Below are 15689 nucleotides of genomic sequence, written 5' to 3'. Positions count from 1 at the left end.
ACTGTACAGATTTTATATTACCAAAATAGAAGTGAATACTAACATTAAGGCGATGAAAGGGTATATGTTGTGTTAAATATCACTTTGAGCCAGGGCCATCCAAGCTAACAGGATGAAATGCATGATTCTTTCTCCTAAAGGCTATAAAAGGATCAGGAATGTTTTTCTGCAGGTGGTAAAGGGGTAGAGAATATGTGGTCCTTCAGATGTTTTTAGACTCTTAACTCCAGTCAGCCCCACCTAGCATGGCCAGTAACTGGGATAGTGGAATTTATAGCCTGGAACATCAGGCAGGCAGGCCACAGCTTCCCCACCCCATGGGTTCGGGCCAGCTTCCCATCCCATGCTTTGCAATACAAAAAAGTCAGACACAAGGAAGGACTTTCCAATGATGTATGCAGTGTAAGCTTCACCTAGTGGGGAATATTCATACTGCAGGGGAAGTAGAGAGCAAGTGTGAGCCATGACACAATTACAAGCAGCAGCACTATTGCAATGAGGAGAGCAGGGAGAAAATTCAATTCCCATTAACACAAGCAGACACACAAAAAAACCACGCAAGAGACTGGCTCTGCAACTGCAGACCTGTTATGAAGATACTTGCATTGATTTAAATATATTACATACATTTCTACAGTGCATAAGAACGATACATTTCAGTTCAGGCTGGCAAAAAGGAAAAGAACCCGTGCCTGGCATCAAGTACATCAGCTTCAGCCTGGCACCTCAGGCATACAGCAGGGAATTGTCCCCCAAGTGAGAAAGAGGCAGACCCCCCCACATACAGGGTACCAGGCGACTGCCCTGAACAGCAGAGAAGCTGGACTCGATGCAAGGCTTCTCCTTGCAGGCCTGGGTGGCAGCCAAATCAGCAACACCCAAGGAGAAATCAGGACACTTATATGGACAATTTCAGAGGGAAACTTGATGCCAGGGATTTAGCACAGTAGCTTTCAGGAAAGCAGCATTCACTGTACCATTCCATTGCACACGGGGTGTAAAGGGCCTCGGTATGGTAGTGATCCTAATGTGAGTGCTTCCCCTTATGAGGATGCAGTGAGGACATTTCCCCCATGGCAGCAGGCAACCCCACCCAGAGAACCTCCTCCCCCCTCCCGATTGTCAATGCCCAAACGCAGCCCAAGGGAGGATTCTGTCTCTGGCAGTGGCCTCTTTTCTGCCTCCTGCTCACCCCAGCATCGGCAGAGAAGAGGCACAGCTATTACTTCCCCTAGGGATCAGACTAGATGGGTGTGAAATACTAGCCCAAGGCTAACAGTGCGAGGATATAGCCATCCTCTCAGTTGCACCGGCACTACATGGAGAAAAAGTGTGTTCACTTGGGTTCAATTATTTAAAACCAATGTTAAAATCTACTATTTGAGGCATTTACTCCCTTGCAGAAGGAAGGGAAGGAAGCACAGCAGTTATACTCTTGCAGGACCTACCTGCTAATATTACCCCAGGCAGACAAAAGCTGCACCAACAGACGCTAGTCCGACCCTTAAGTTCTTCTTTCCTCTCTATCCCAACCTGCATCCTCCCAGGAGCAGTCGGTGGCAGCTGTGCTCCTTATGGATGGCCCCAAGACATGACTGGTGCCTACAGCACGAGGGGGAGCTCTGTGGGACCACGGATAACAGAGCAAGCCTAGTGGAGCAGGGTCCTCCCCCTCCGCTGCAGGATAAAACAGGGTGCAGGGAAGGAGGAAGGAATATCAAGGCTGGGAGTTGCACACAGCAGGAGCACTTCTATCCAACTCAGATCATCCCCCTTCATCGCCAGCCTTCCCAGGCAGAGGACCCTGGGGTGTTCTCCACCCAGGTGGACATTAGAGGGACGGCTTGCAACCAAAGGATGCTGCATGCAGGCACCTGCTGGGAGATGCTGCCATGCTCAGGCTGGGGAGCGGACAGGCATTTCCAGCCCGCAGCAAGAGGGGGGGGGAGCAGTCAGGTCTAAGGAAGGGCCTCCCTTCCTGCTGGGAATGTGCAGAGTTGAGGCTGGCTGGTAGCGCCTGCTTACATCTCCCACTGGCAGCAGCACAGCGGCCTCAGTCTGGAGGATTGGCTGCCCGCTGTCAAGTGATAACTCAGGTTCCTCGATGAGTCGCAGAGGCCTCTGCTACCACCAGGAAAAGAAGGGCTTGCGGCTCTGGAAGCTTTGCGTGTACGACTCACTGGCAGAGCGCTGGTGGGAGCGAGCTGTCTCTACAATTACAGGGGGCATCTGGACCAGGTGAAGGGGGCTCTTCCCATCTTTCAAAGCCTGGGTCAAATTCAGGATCTAGGAAGAGAAGAGGGGGGGAACTTGAGTGCCCGGAGTCAGCAGGAACCCAATTGGAAAGGGAGGCAAAGACAGCCCAGTGCCCAGCACAGATCCCATTCCTCCAATGGGAGCAAGGAGCATACCTGGCCACGCATGACGGCAATCTGCTTGTGGAACTGGCCCCTGTCAAAGCCTGGATCTTTCTACAAAAGAGACAGCAACAGATAGACAGACACAGTTAGGGTGGGTGCTGCGTACAAATCTCTTGTCTTCTGTTCTTATGGAGAGGAATAGGTGCAGTTACCCTCCCACAGCATCCACACAAATTATTTGCTCATGAGCAGAATGAATAGAATCACAGGTGTACTTGCCCTGGTGCCTGTGGTTACCTTGAAGAGTTCATAGAGGTCTTCTTCTAAATCCTTGATAAAATTAGGGTCTGAAATCTTTGGCAGTATCAGATCCTTGATCTCCTGGGAAAAGGGCACCTTGGCCTGGGGCAGCCATGCCCAGTAGAAAGGGTCTTTGGAGTGGTGGGGAGAAACAAAAAGCAAATGTTAGCAGGCTTGTTACGAGGGCAACATCCCATAAAGGACACAGAAGATGACTCAATCTTAGCACTGGAGGCCCTGAACATCCTGGACTCCACATGAAAACACAAGGCAGTCAGCCCTTAAAGAGCACCCTGGACCAGCCAGAAACACTTGCTTACTGGGAATCTGCTTGGGTTCTAGTGCTTGAGACTACTTACATGCTCTCCAAGAATCTGGATGCTTGAGAGGGAAAGCCAGGCCATTGTCAATGGCAGCCAGTTTAATTATAGGCTCCTTCACCACTACCCATTCTGAGTCCTACAGAGAGGGAAGAATGTTGAACCAGAAAAGGGTACTGTTGTATTTGTTACTTTTTACAGGAAAATGTTTAAAACCAAATATAATAATGAGTAAAACAATATGTAAAATGTTCGTACACACACACACACACACGGGGTGCTCTGCCCCACTGCTCACTGTTTACCAACCGCAACTCCACTTCTCTTCCCACATTAACCCTCTACAGATTCCCCTTCCCACCCTGTGCAACCACTTAATCCCCTTTGTACCTTCCCAAACTAATTTTTGAAGCCATTTGTCTCTTCCATTCTGCAGCTCCTCTTTGTCCTCGTTTTCAGCATCCCAAAAGCAACACAATGGGCACTGCTTATACTACCAAAAGTTCTCAAATCCTCTGTGCCCCCCCTTCTCCCCCCTCCAAGGCCCAAAGGGAGTCCATGCATTGCTAATAGGCAAAGCAAGTCTAGCACTCCTTTTACGCTACCTTCTCCCTCCCAATTTTGCCCCTCTGCAAGCTTGCTAGAGCCATGATGCCAGCTTTCTCTTTTCTGGCACTCACTGGAAAGGGCTCAGCAACTTCTGGACTCTCCCATGTCTTGGTGCCAGGCGATACACTGAAGACCAACTTTCTATATCACTCAGAACTAAGGGCTGTCACTCCACAAGCAGCAAGTTGTCAGCTAGTCTACCTGTGCCTAAGATGTGTTTAGCAGTTACGGCGCCTGATTAGAGACATTCCCTTAAATGTGGCCCTTCCTCAATGCTGCATACCAATTCCTTCTAGTCCCATACTGCCTGCTGCTGTAGAACACAAGATAGATCCCCAAGTGGAACCATCAGAGCAGCAAGGGCCCTACTCACCCGCACGCTTGTGCTGTCCAGAGGACAGTCATACTTGATAAGCCAGTTGTCATTTCCCCGGTCTGTGGAAGAAGGAAAACACATTGATAAGACAGAGAAATCTCATCACAGATAGCAAGATCCACATTGTAGTATTAAAAAGTGGCGGTGGGGGGAGAAGTAAGACATATCATTAGACTATGTAATCTGGCAGCTTACAATCTTTCAGTCGTTCGTCCCCTATTATTTGGAGAAGGCAACCTTATTCCAGCCTTGTCATTGCTGCTCATGGTTTGTCAAGCCACAGAAGAATTTCCCATGCGAAACAGCAAGGCCATCCCCTACTATCCTTCCTTCAGGGGAAGTGGAAGCTGCAGAGTCTGCATCCTAGGCTTGGGAAGATGCTGTCAGCCTTCAGGTAAGAGTATCCCAACTCTACGAGGATTTTAGGACAATAAGACTACCTATGGCTACAGCAGGGCTCCAGGTTGGAACTCTGCATAAATCACTTGCAGGCTATCCATCACGTCTTCGACACAATGGTTTGCCTCAAGAGCCAAGGAGCACCAGCACACAGCTATGTAGGGCTTTAGGTTAGTGGAAGAGCACATGCTCCATATGTAGGAATTTCCAGGCTCAGTCCCTGACATCTACAGATAGGGCCGGAAAAGGCTTTTGAATAATCAATGTAGAGAATCCTGAGTTAAAGTGAACCAACCATCTGACTTAGTAAAAGGCAGTTTCCTATTATTCCTCTCAAATACAGGAGGAAGTCCCCAAATATAAATGACAAGGAGACAAGGTCACAGGAACCCAAATGACAATAGAATATAAATTATTGAAACATGAATATAAACATGTGCAAGTATATGTGTGCAGAACACAGAAGCACTGTGTAGAAAACAAGGAATTTCCCCCCAATTACTATAAATAGTAATTGATGAGATCTCCAGGACTGTATCATGTTGCATACCTCTTCAAAAACAAATTGGAGAATGATTGTCATTTCATTTTCTTACAATCGTACCTATTGACAACGTTGTGGGACATCAGAGGGCCAAGGAGTTTCTGAAGTAGCATACCAGGGAACAGGTGCATTGAGCAAGGGGTACATTCAGAATAGCAGAGCAAAATACACTTCCCTCTTCACAAGGCTTTCCAACAAGTAATATCTCTCCCATCAGATTCCTCAGTTGGGGGCCAAGAGCTGACACAGAACCTACCTGTATTGCGAATGATGTAGTCCAGCACCACCAGCCTCTCAAACTGCAGCAGCAATTGGCGGTTCGTATTCTCTGGGAGGGGCTCAGCCTCAAAGCGCCGTAGCCAGTAATCTGCATCCTTGTAGCCTTCCACAAAGAGCTGGAAGGAGCCCACCTGAGAGCAAGAGGCAGGTGGGTTAAGGGAACAAGGCCTGGCTCAGTGGCACAAAACATTTCTGAGCACCTTAAACCTCCCCTACCTTTGGAGGAAGCCCAATTCGGTGAAACCTCTGCCCCACTTTTGGCACTTTCTCCAGGGCCAGGCGTTTGCCCCGGGACTTCACTCGGTCAATGGCGCTGTAGTTAAATGTTTCACTGGCCAAGTACACCACCTGTGGGCATGGAAAAGAGATGACTTTTAAAAAGCATAATCCATAAATCTAGGCATATACAGGTCTGCCTACTTTATTAAAAACAAAAAACAAAACCTACACATCTCAAATTCTGAGCATAATTTATTGACCTGAAAAATTACAATGGGGTGGGGAGAGTAAAACCCTATACCTTCTAGCAGCTTTGTTAAAAAGTAAATAAAAGTAGATAATACTTTAAAAGTGATATAAACATTCCATGCTTATGGTTACAACTTTTCTTCGTCTGTAGTCAGGTTCTTCTAACTACTTCTACATGTAGTTCCTATCCCAAAACTCAAATATGGAGATCTAACTCAAGAATGCAGTAACCAAATTAACCAAATTAATGCAAAAACCAGCAACTCACCACACTTGGCAAAGGGCATTTTTTTTAAGAATGAATGAATGGAATATAATAATTCCGGGACTACTCCCAGTTGCTTCTTCCCTCAACTGCTGTTCTCCCTGCTTCTAATCCAAAGCCAGAAGTCCTCACTGGGCTAGGAGTGAGAAATATCAATAGATATATAGAAACAAACTATTAAGATAAGAGACAGAAGTGGGAGCTGGATGAAAGGCAGGATTTTATTATTTAGGAAGTAGGCAGTTCTGGGGATCCCACACAGAAACACACAGGTCTCTATGCAGGCATCCTATCCACTATTAAATCCTGCAGTCTGCTTCCTCCTCTGTCCCAGGCTCACCTTTGTGCGGGGAACAATGTTCAGTTCCAGCTTCTGGTCAACAAGGCTAGCACCAGCCTCAGATAAGTATCCCTGGTTAAGAACAAGGCAGTCCCTTCCGAAACAACAGGGGCAGCACAGTTTCTGCAGCCACTTTGTCCACTTAGGGTTCAGCTGCCCATAAGGTTCCTCATTCTTGGGTTTGAATACGCCGATGATTTTCTGAGACGGACAGAAATGGGAAGTTGGTTAATTCAAGCTGGGCAAAGCAAGGGCAGCCAACCCCCACAACATATGGCAAAGTACCAGGCTCTTGCCAAACAGATCAATATTGTAGAAAGAGAAGGGGTTAGAGGTCTTCTTTGCTAAGAGCTACACATTTACAAGAATGCTTCCAGTTAAAACATACACATCCGTCACAAAGGGACCTGGTGCCCCACTTTTCAAGAGCAGACCTTCAACCAACAGTTCTCATTTTTCACTCCCAGGAGTTCAGGCAGCCAAGCTGAGTGCGCATTCTCTGAACAAACATATTACCTAAGACAACAGTTCTTAACTGCAGTGGGGAAATCTGTGACCCTCCAGGGGTTGTTGGACCCAACTCCTATCAGCCTCAGCCAGCATGGCCAGTGATCAGGAATGATGGGAGTTGGAGTCCAACAACATATGGAAGGCTACAGGTTCGCTACCCTGTCTTAATCAAATAATTCCAAAATTAAAAACTGGTAAAATTAATCTCTTTAGCCTGGAAAAGAGGAGACTGAGAGGACATATGATAGCCATCTTCCAATATCTAAAGGGCTGCCACATGGAAGATGGAGCAACCTTGTTTTTGCCTGCTCCAGAGGCGAGAATTCGAACTAATGAATTCAAGTTACAAGTCAGGAGATTCTGACTAAACCTCAGGAAGAATCTTCTGACAGTAAGAGTTCTTCAACAGTGAAACAGATTCCCATGAGAGGTGGTGGGCTCTCCTTCTTTGGAGGCTTTTTAGCAGAGGTTGGATGGCCATCTGTCATAGACACTTTAGCTAAGATTCCTGCATTGCAGGGGGTTGAACTAGATGATCCACAGGGTCCCTTCCAACTCTACAGTTCTCTGATTCTATAATCCAGGTGCACAATGACCTAAATAAGCAGACTGATCAGTTCCACCTCCTGGGACTGATCGGCTACACCTCACTGGTTAGGTAGGTATAACGAAGTTTATGGCATCTCTAGTTGGGAAATTTACTGGGAGGTTTCACTTCCCTGTCCACATAGTCCCAGTGCTTTAAATTGTATGCTGAGAGCTACAATTAGCTGCTGCACTTTCAGCGGGGGAATGGGGCCTTCCACCGTAAAGCAATGTTTCAAACCTTTTGAGTTCTGGTTCCCTTCTAAAACTTACTCCCCCACCCCCCACCCCGCCTTCTAAGCCCACTCAACCTCATTGTCAGTGCTCTCTTTAGCTAGGGAGCGCACAGAGAAGTTACTGTGGCACAAATACCCAGCCTTTCCTACTACAAGTCCTTTTGGGTTCTCTACAGAGTCCCACCCATGGGCCTCAGAGAAAGATTGCCATGTCATTTTTTACAACAGTGAGATGCAGACAAGTCAAGCAGCTGCCGCTTCTCATCTCAGGATGACTCTAGCAGGATGACGCTCAGTCAGGAGACAAAGATCCTGGGGAACTCCGGATTTCTCATACAAAGTTTGCAATGCGTGAAATGTTTCTTTGATATGTCTATAGCCTGGCCTATTCCACGAATGCACCACCAACAGGTCCTGGATTCTGGGTAGCTGAAACTGCATGACATAAGTCAACATAGGAGGCTACCTTCTACAGAAGATGCTTCATTGAAAAGATTTATGAGCATTTGTTTTTTAACAGAACTGCAGGTGAAGCCTCTGAAGATACAACGGGTATTTCTACTAAAAGTTTGAAAATCAAATATAAGGAGTAGGGTTCCTTCAGTCAGCAGCTCCTTCCCACCCACGGCCTTTTCACTCATACAGCTCTGTCATCAGAACCTTCGAATTTGTGACCAAAAAAAGGACAGATGTGCACACGAAACACATGCAACGCAAAAGCAAAATTGGCATGGTTTTTTCATAGGTTCTGGATTGTATAGTAACAGAAAGTTGGAGCTTCAGCACACAATTCTAGATATACCAAATACATTCAAGGCTCTTAGTAAAGGGGAGCTAAGAGTTAAAAAGAATGGGAGCATTGTGGCTGGCATAGAAACCAGAAAAAAAATGTAATATGTAATAAGCCAGCCAGGCTCCTGGATACTAGATATTCCAATGCCACATAGAGCTGGGCCAGGCCTATGCTTTGGAAGATGCCATTAAACATGTCTGTTTACCTGGGTGGGGAAACCCTGGCAATCTACCAGAATCAAAATTCCTCTTTCCTGATACCCCTGATTATCATGTATGCTGGCTGCTCTCACTTTCCCTCTCTAGGCAGCTGCACTGCTGAGGAAGCCATGTCTTCTAGCTGGTCAGTTCCATACTAGATGTTAGATAAATCTCTCTCCCAGCCATGTACCAAGAGATGACTTTTTAAACCATGGGGTAGAGAGGACACAGAGTTGCCACCACAGTTAGCAGAAAGGCAGGGTCAACAGCGTATCTCCAGTCACACATGCAACAGTTATATCCAACCATCTACCAATGGCACACACATACACACATATAAAGAGGTCAGGTCTAATTGGCAGCAACTAACCCAGAAACCATAGCCTCCCCCACAAAGCTCTGGCTGAAATGGCTCCTTTCTAATGAACAAAAACTGAAGGAAGTAGCGCTGCATCGATCCATTTGCCTTCCATCCACCTAGAGCAGCAGCACAAAGACCAGGCTGACTCATCCCGGCGGAATCTCCCACAAACTCAGCTAAAAGGGAAGTGAATCCAAAACCCAAACCAGACAGGAAGAAGAAGCTGGATCACTATAACAAAAACTGACATGGCCAGCAAATAAGTCATGCTTTTCATACAATCAACACATGCAACTCAGAAAGAGGAAACTAAATTAATCTGGTTAGTTATGACGGGTCACAAGGAGAGCCACATGGCCATGCACACAGTCAGTCCTCACATAGGCATGAAGAATACACTGCAGCTGACCGGAACCACAGCTCATGCTAATCCATTTATATAGTAGGATCAGTTATTCGAAAACTCAGCCCACAGATCCCAACACAAGACAGATATGCCCAATTCCTTGTAAGTACAGTGATATAGCAAGCCAGAGGAGAAAGCAAAGCCTCGGGATTATTCTCTGCTTAGATTTATTCATTTACAATACTTATAGCCTGCTTTAAGTCTCAAAGGCTCTCAAGATGGCTTATGGAAAATAAAATCGCACTCAATTCTAGTACAGGAACAGAAATGACATGGTGCCCGTATATATCCATGATTATTAAATGTTCCCTGCCTTTTTCATGTTCTTATCAAGTGTCATACCAAGCAGCAGCTCCCATGGAAAACCTAAGGCAAGGGAGTAGGGCTCAGAAGCTGGATCTCACTCAGTCCATGATAGAAGCAGTCTTCCCTTCCTAGAAGCAGGCAAGGGAGTGGAGCAAACAAGAAAATAATGGGCTAGAACTTAAAAAGGGTAATGCTATTGAATCTACCAGACCTCCTCTCTTAAGGCATGGTCAAGCATGAATGCATACATCTTGCTTTCATTCAATACCTGCTTACCCAAATCTGTTTGGAAAAAACAACAGTAGTTGTTAAAAAAATACACATGCTGGTAACAGCAGTAACAGAAATGTCTGATACAAAACAAGAAAAGATCAGATTTCATCGTACACCATGCACAACCCCACACCTACCTAACTCATCTGATGAGGACCTCAGGCCACCACGAGGTATGAGTGGCAGGCAATCTTACCTCTCCATTGCTAGAATTAACAAACGGAATAAGAGGACTCAATCTGCTTTTTAAAAACTTCCAATGACATGAATATCAGTGTTTCCCAGGACAGCCCAAGTATGTTTACTGCACGGAAGGTTTAACACATTTAAAACCCATTATTGTGCCCTTAATTTCACTATTTACATAGAACTGCTACTAGCAGGCATGCCATTTTATAGTGCAACAAGAAAGAAAATCTTGTTTCAAGGAGTTTGCCATCTAAAATAGGCACAAAGTAGTTGATCTACCATTCTTTATAGAATTTTTTATACCCTCTTGACAAATCTGGGTTTCAAACGAGAAGAATTAAGTCACTAGATAAACAGTCATTGATGTCTGCTAATGGGGGAATACCCAAAGCAACATATGGTATTCAAAGATTAGAAAGTAGACTGGGTAAATATTAGCAGTGGTGACCTGGAATTCTTCATATCAAAGGGCAACGGGTAGAGTACATAACCTGAAATTTGAAAGAGGCCAGTCTGAATATTCTTCTACAAATCAGGCATGTATAGTTCTTTCGATTTTTCTCCCAAAATAAAACCCGCACCATCTTGATATCTCAGCCAGCTCCTACAGATATTTAAAATGCAGAGATGAGCTTAAAGAACAGAAATTTCAATGCCAGTTTTATCCAAAAGGTCAAAAAGTTCAGAAAGCACACAATCAGGAAGGGAAGCTGATCAGCTGCTCCATGGGCATAGCTAGGATGGGGGGGGGCAGAACCTCAGTTAACTATGTATTTTTATTGATATTTATTTATTTATTTATTTATTCATTCATTTATGGGGGGCAGTAGCCCCTTCCTGCCCCCCCCAACTACATCCATGAGCTGCTCCCAGACACCAACCGTCATTCTCTGCAAAAGGGACTATCTGCCTTACAAGCATACAGCTGTTGCATCAGCAAGCACACAAGAACTTCAAGTGAATTTGTTCAGCTCTCCCTCTAATGGGGTCATATTCAAATGAGCTAGGTTTCTTGAGCCACTTGTAAAGCGGAGCCGCGAGCTGGAAGCAGTATTAGTTGAGTAACTTTTGGTTAAACTGCACACTCACACTAACAAAACAATACCATATAACCCCTGCTCCAAACCCATCTGAACACTGGGGAAATCAGCAGGGAGTTTACAATGTCCAACCACATTCATAGGAGCCAACTCCTAGGGACCAAGGTACCTTTGCCCCCCCCAATAAAATATTTGAGGGACCAGGGCTCCCCAAAGTTGATGGGCATTGCCATTCAAATGGTGTGTGTGTGTGTGTGTGTTGTGCCATGTGATCAATTATGTGGGGCAGAGCTTACATCCCCCACAATATTTTATTTAAGTTGGCACCCCTTGCCACACTAAAGTTATTGTTACCAAAGTATCTATGTCAATCTAATTCCTATCCATGTGCCCCCAAGTACAAGAACTGTATGGTATACTCTAGCACGGGTCAGCAAACTTTTTCAGCAGGGGGCCGGTCCACTGTCCCTCAGACCTTGTGGGGGGCCAAACTATATATTTTGGGGGGGGGGGAATGAACAAATTCCTATGCCCCACAAATAACCCAGAGATGCATTTTAAATAAAAGCACACATTCTACTTATGTAAAAACATGCTGATTCCCGTACCATCTGTGGGCCGGATTTAGAAGGCGATCGGGCCGGATCCAGCCCCCGGGCCTTAGTATGCCTGCCCATGCTCTAGAAGCTTACTAAGAAGAATCCTGTGCCAGTAATACCGCCTCCAGTAATACCGCCTAGGGCAGTTGGGCCACCTGCCTCCTTATTCAAGATCAGAAAGAGACAGATCCAACTAAAGAAACACATTATGAAGATAAGGCCAAACTAAATGCCAAGAATGGGTAACAAACAACAGGTATCCTCCCCTACCCAGACAACCAAACAGAACTAAAAATCCAGGACAGCAACTGACACCAGAATACCAGCTACTAAAGCCTTTAACTGGACAAGGCTATGCTGGCCTCTGGAAACAGCCAACTGATACACTCCAAGTCCAAGATAACTTTACCCAATTACAACAAAACACCTCAACATGTCAAGCAGTACTGTGCCTCCTCATTGGGTAATAAGGCCTAAAGCTTCTAGCTTTATTTTTTGTATTATTCCCCAATAACCATAGTATTACACTGACAGAAACACTATGAAACAAACATTGGAACTGTGAGATGCTAAAGAGCAAGACCATACCTGTTTGTATTATATTTACAATAATAAAACTGGTTCTGTTTATGAATAAGGCCTACACTTGCCTGTTCCTCCTAGGGGAGAAGGGCACAGCTGACAGATCAGCTGTACTTGATGGGTTATACTGAGCAGTCCTTTGGCCACATCTACTCCAGCGAAGGGGAAAAGAGAGAGTGCAAGCAATAGCAGAACTGAGGAAAGGTAAGGAGATAGAGATTACAGGGCACCTACTAGAATGCAGGGGGGATGCGGGTGGCGCTGTGGGTTAAACCACAGAGCCTAGGACTTGCCGATCAGAAGGTCGGCGGTTCAAATCCCCACAACGGGGTGAGCTCCCGTTGCTCGGGCCCTTCTCCTGCCAACCTAGCAGTTCGAAAGCACGACAAAGTGCAAGTAGATAAATAGGTACTGCTCCAGCGGGAAAGTAAACAGCGTTTGCATGCGCTGCTCTGGTTCACAGCTTAGTCATGCTTAGTCCACATGACCTGAAAGCTGTCTGCGGACAAACGCTGACTCCCTCGGCCAATTAAGTGAGATGAGCGCCGCAACCCCAGAGTCGGTCAGGACTGGACCTAATGGTCAGGGGTCCCTTTACCTTTACTAGCAGGCAGGAGTGTCTTGGAACAAAGAAAGACCACCCTACACTTAAGAGAACTGGTCAAGGATGTGGCAAAGGCATACACACGATCCTACCATCATCTTCTTAACCTTACCTATGATACGAATTCTTAAACTTGGTTTAGCGCTTTCAAGTGTTCAGAGGGCTTCACATACATTATTATGACCCTTGTAAAGTCAGTCAAAGGCCAGCTAGCGAGTTCCCAGCTGAGACTCCCCGGCCCCTGGTATCTTAGTACAAGGCAGGGGCGACCACTTGCCAAGATCAAGTAACCACCTTTCGGCCACCCAGACCCCCTCGCTCCCCCACACCCTGGGCTGAATAGTCTCCACACACCCACCCCAGCCCTAATCCTCTCACCCCCTGCGGGTCCTTGACGAAATAGCTGCCGCTAGAGCCCTGGTAGATGCGCTCCGGGTAGATGCCACGCTCGCTCGCCAGCTCCGACTGCCGCACCACCTCGGCGAATTCTGGGTCGTCGGGGAATTCATTCCGGGGCTCCCGCTCTCCGCGGGCCGCGGCAGCCGCTGCCCCCAACCCAACTGGAGCCTGGACCTGCGCCGCCCCGGCCGACCCTACCGCCCCGCGCGCCCCACGCTCTGCGCCCGCGCCCCGATCCAGGAGGGGCTGGCGCTCCCGGTCGCGGCCACCTGCGGGAGAGCCGGGCGGCGAGGGGCAGGGCGGCGGCGCGGAGGGGGCGCTGGGGGCGGCGGGGCAGGGCGGGGAGCGCACGGCCCCTCCGGGCACCCCATACCCTGCGGCCGGCCCGCGCTCCGGAGACACCAAGGGGCTCGTCTCATCCATAGAGGCCGAGCCCGAGCGAGGCGCGGATGCAACTCCGGGCACTTGGGCGCACAGACCAGGGCACCGCCGTGCTCTGCGACTCAGCGCCGCTCAGTTCGGATCACCTGACACCGGCCCCGCGGCCACCGCCGTTTCCGCCAGAGCGGCACCAGCCAATCACGCCCCCTGTTTACAGGGCGCCCGGAAGCCTCGCCCACTAAAGAAGCCGCCGTCCATTCGCAGAGCTAGGCCCGCCCAGCTCGCGGAAGCCCCGCCCCGTGGCTCGCGAGGCCCGGCCCCTTCATTGTGTCTCGCGCGCGCTCCCTCCCACCGCATAGCTAAGTCATGCGTTCGGAATGGAGAGTGTGCGTGGAGATGATGAGCCGCTCTTCCCACTCCTCCTTGCCTTTCAGATCCGTGCTTTTCCTTTAGGCTCCTGCCTGCCGTCATCGACGCTGGTTCCCCAAGCACAGCTCACATGGCACACCGCATAACATTTGTAAGGGTCGCCTTTCATTGTGGTGAAAGGATCTCGTCCGTCCCACTCTTCCATTGCAAAGACACGCCCACGTGCACTGCACTGACCATCCCTTAGCGGTCTGTTGACTCATAGAATCATAGAGTTGGAAGAGACCACAAGGGCCATCGAGTCCAACCCCCTGCCAAGCAGGAAACACCATCAGAGCACTCCTGACATGGTTGTCAAGCCTCTGCTGAAAGACCTCCAAAGTAGGAGACTCCACCACACTCCTTGGCAGCAAATTCCACTGTCAAACAGCTCTTACTGTCAGGAAGTTCTTCCTAATGTTTAGGTGGAATCTTCTTTCTTGTAGTTTGGATGCATTGCTCCATGTCCGCTTCTCTGGAGCAGCAGAAAACAACCTTTCTCCCTCCTCTATGTGACATCCTTTTATATATTTGAACATGGCTATCATATCACCCCTTAACCTCCTCTTCTGCAGGCTAAACATGCCCAGCTCCCTTAGCCGTTCCTCATAAGGCATCATTTCCAGGCCTTTGACCATTTTGGTTGCCCTCCTCTGGACACGTTCCAGTTTGTCAGTGTCCTTCTTGAACTGTGGTGCCCAGAACTGGACACAGTACTCCAGGTGAGGTCTGACCAGAGCAGAATATACAGTGGCACTATTACTTCCCTTGATCTAGATGCTATACTCCTATTGATGCAGCCCAGAATTGCATTGGCTTTTTTAGCTGCCGCGTCACACTGTTGGCTCATGTCAAGTTTGTGGTCAACCAAGACTCCTAGATCCTTTTCACATGTACTGCTCTCAAGCCAGGTGTCACCCATCTTGTATTTGTGCCTCTCATTTTTTTTGCCCAAGTGCAATACTTTACATTTCTCCCTGTTAAAATTCATCTTGTTTGTTTTTCCCAGTTCTCTAATCTGTCAAGGTCGTTTTGAAGTGTGATCCTGTCCTCTGGGGTGTTAGCCACCCCTCCCAGTTTGGTGTCATCTGCAAATTTGATCAGGATGCCTTTGAGTCCATCATCCAAGTCGTTGATAAAGATGTTGAATAAGACCGGGCCCAAGACAGAACCCTGTGGCACCCCACTAGTCACTCTTCTCCAGGATGAAGAGGAACCATTGATGAGCACCCTTTGGTTTCGGTCAGTCAGCCAGTTACAAATCCACTGAGTGGTAGCATAGTCAAGACCACATTTTACCAGCTTCTTTACAAGAATATCATGGGGCACCTTGTCAAATGCCTTGCTGAAATCAAGGTAGGCTACATCCACTGCGTTCCCTTCATCTACCAGGCTTGTAATTCTGTCAAAAAACGAGATCAGGTTAGTCTGACATGACTTATTTTTCAGAAATCCATGCTGACTATTGGTGATCACAGCATTCCTTTCTAGGTGCTCACAGACTGTTTGCTTAATGATCTGCTCCAGAATCTTCCCTGGTATTGATGTCAGACTGAC

The 15689-nt window shown here is 47.5% G+C and overlaps 1 protein-coding gene across 1 annotated transcript; it reads right to left on the bottom strand.

The window, feature by feature from the left end:
- Window positions 1-588: 588 nt before the first annotated feature.
- PI4K2A (phosphatidylinositol 4-kinase type 2 alpha) lies at window positions 589-13877 on the bottom strand. The gene is made up of 9 exons (XM_083505776.1): window positions 13323-13877; window positions 6261-6461; window positions 5404-5535; window positions 5165-5318; window positions 3963-4024; window positions 3020-3119; window positions 2658-2791; window positions 2412-2471; window positions 589-2286 (listed from the first exon to the last, which is right to left on the bottom strand). The coding sequence occupies exons 1-9, from the start codon at window positions 13764-13766 to the stop codon at window positions 2125-2127; spliced, it is 1449 nt and encodes a 482-aa protein (XP_083361902.1). The 5' UTR covers window positions 13767-13877; the 3' UTR covers window positions 589-2124.
- Between the last annotated feature and the right edge of the window lie 1812 nt (window positions 13878-15689).

Source organism: Podarcis liolepis (genome assembly GCF_965112155.1).
Source record: "Podarcis liolepis genome assembly, chromosome: 5".
In the NCBI taxonomy this organism is placed as follows: domain Eukaryota; kingdom Metazoa; phylum Chordata; class Lepidosauria; order Squamata; family Lacertidae; genus Podarcis; species Podarcis liolepis.
This window is presented reverse-complemented; position numbering and strand designations above follow the sequence as displayed.

Bases quoted from the DNA above. Each gene is read 5' to 3' on its own strand.
- PI4K2A (XM_083505776.1), bottom strand. From the start codon at position 13,766: ATGGATGAGACGAGCCCCTTGGTGTCTCCGGAGCGCGGGCCGGCCGCA. The intron at 5,536-6,260 runs GTGAGCCTGGGA...CCATGCCCACAG, and splicing joins ACATTGTTCCCCGCACAAAG to GTGGTGTACTTGGCCAGTGA. The intron at 3,120-3,962 runs GTGAGTAGGGCC...CCCTCTCTGTAG, and splicing joins TGGACAGCACAAGCGTGCGG to GACTCAGAATGGGTAGTGGT.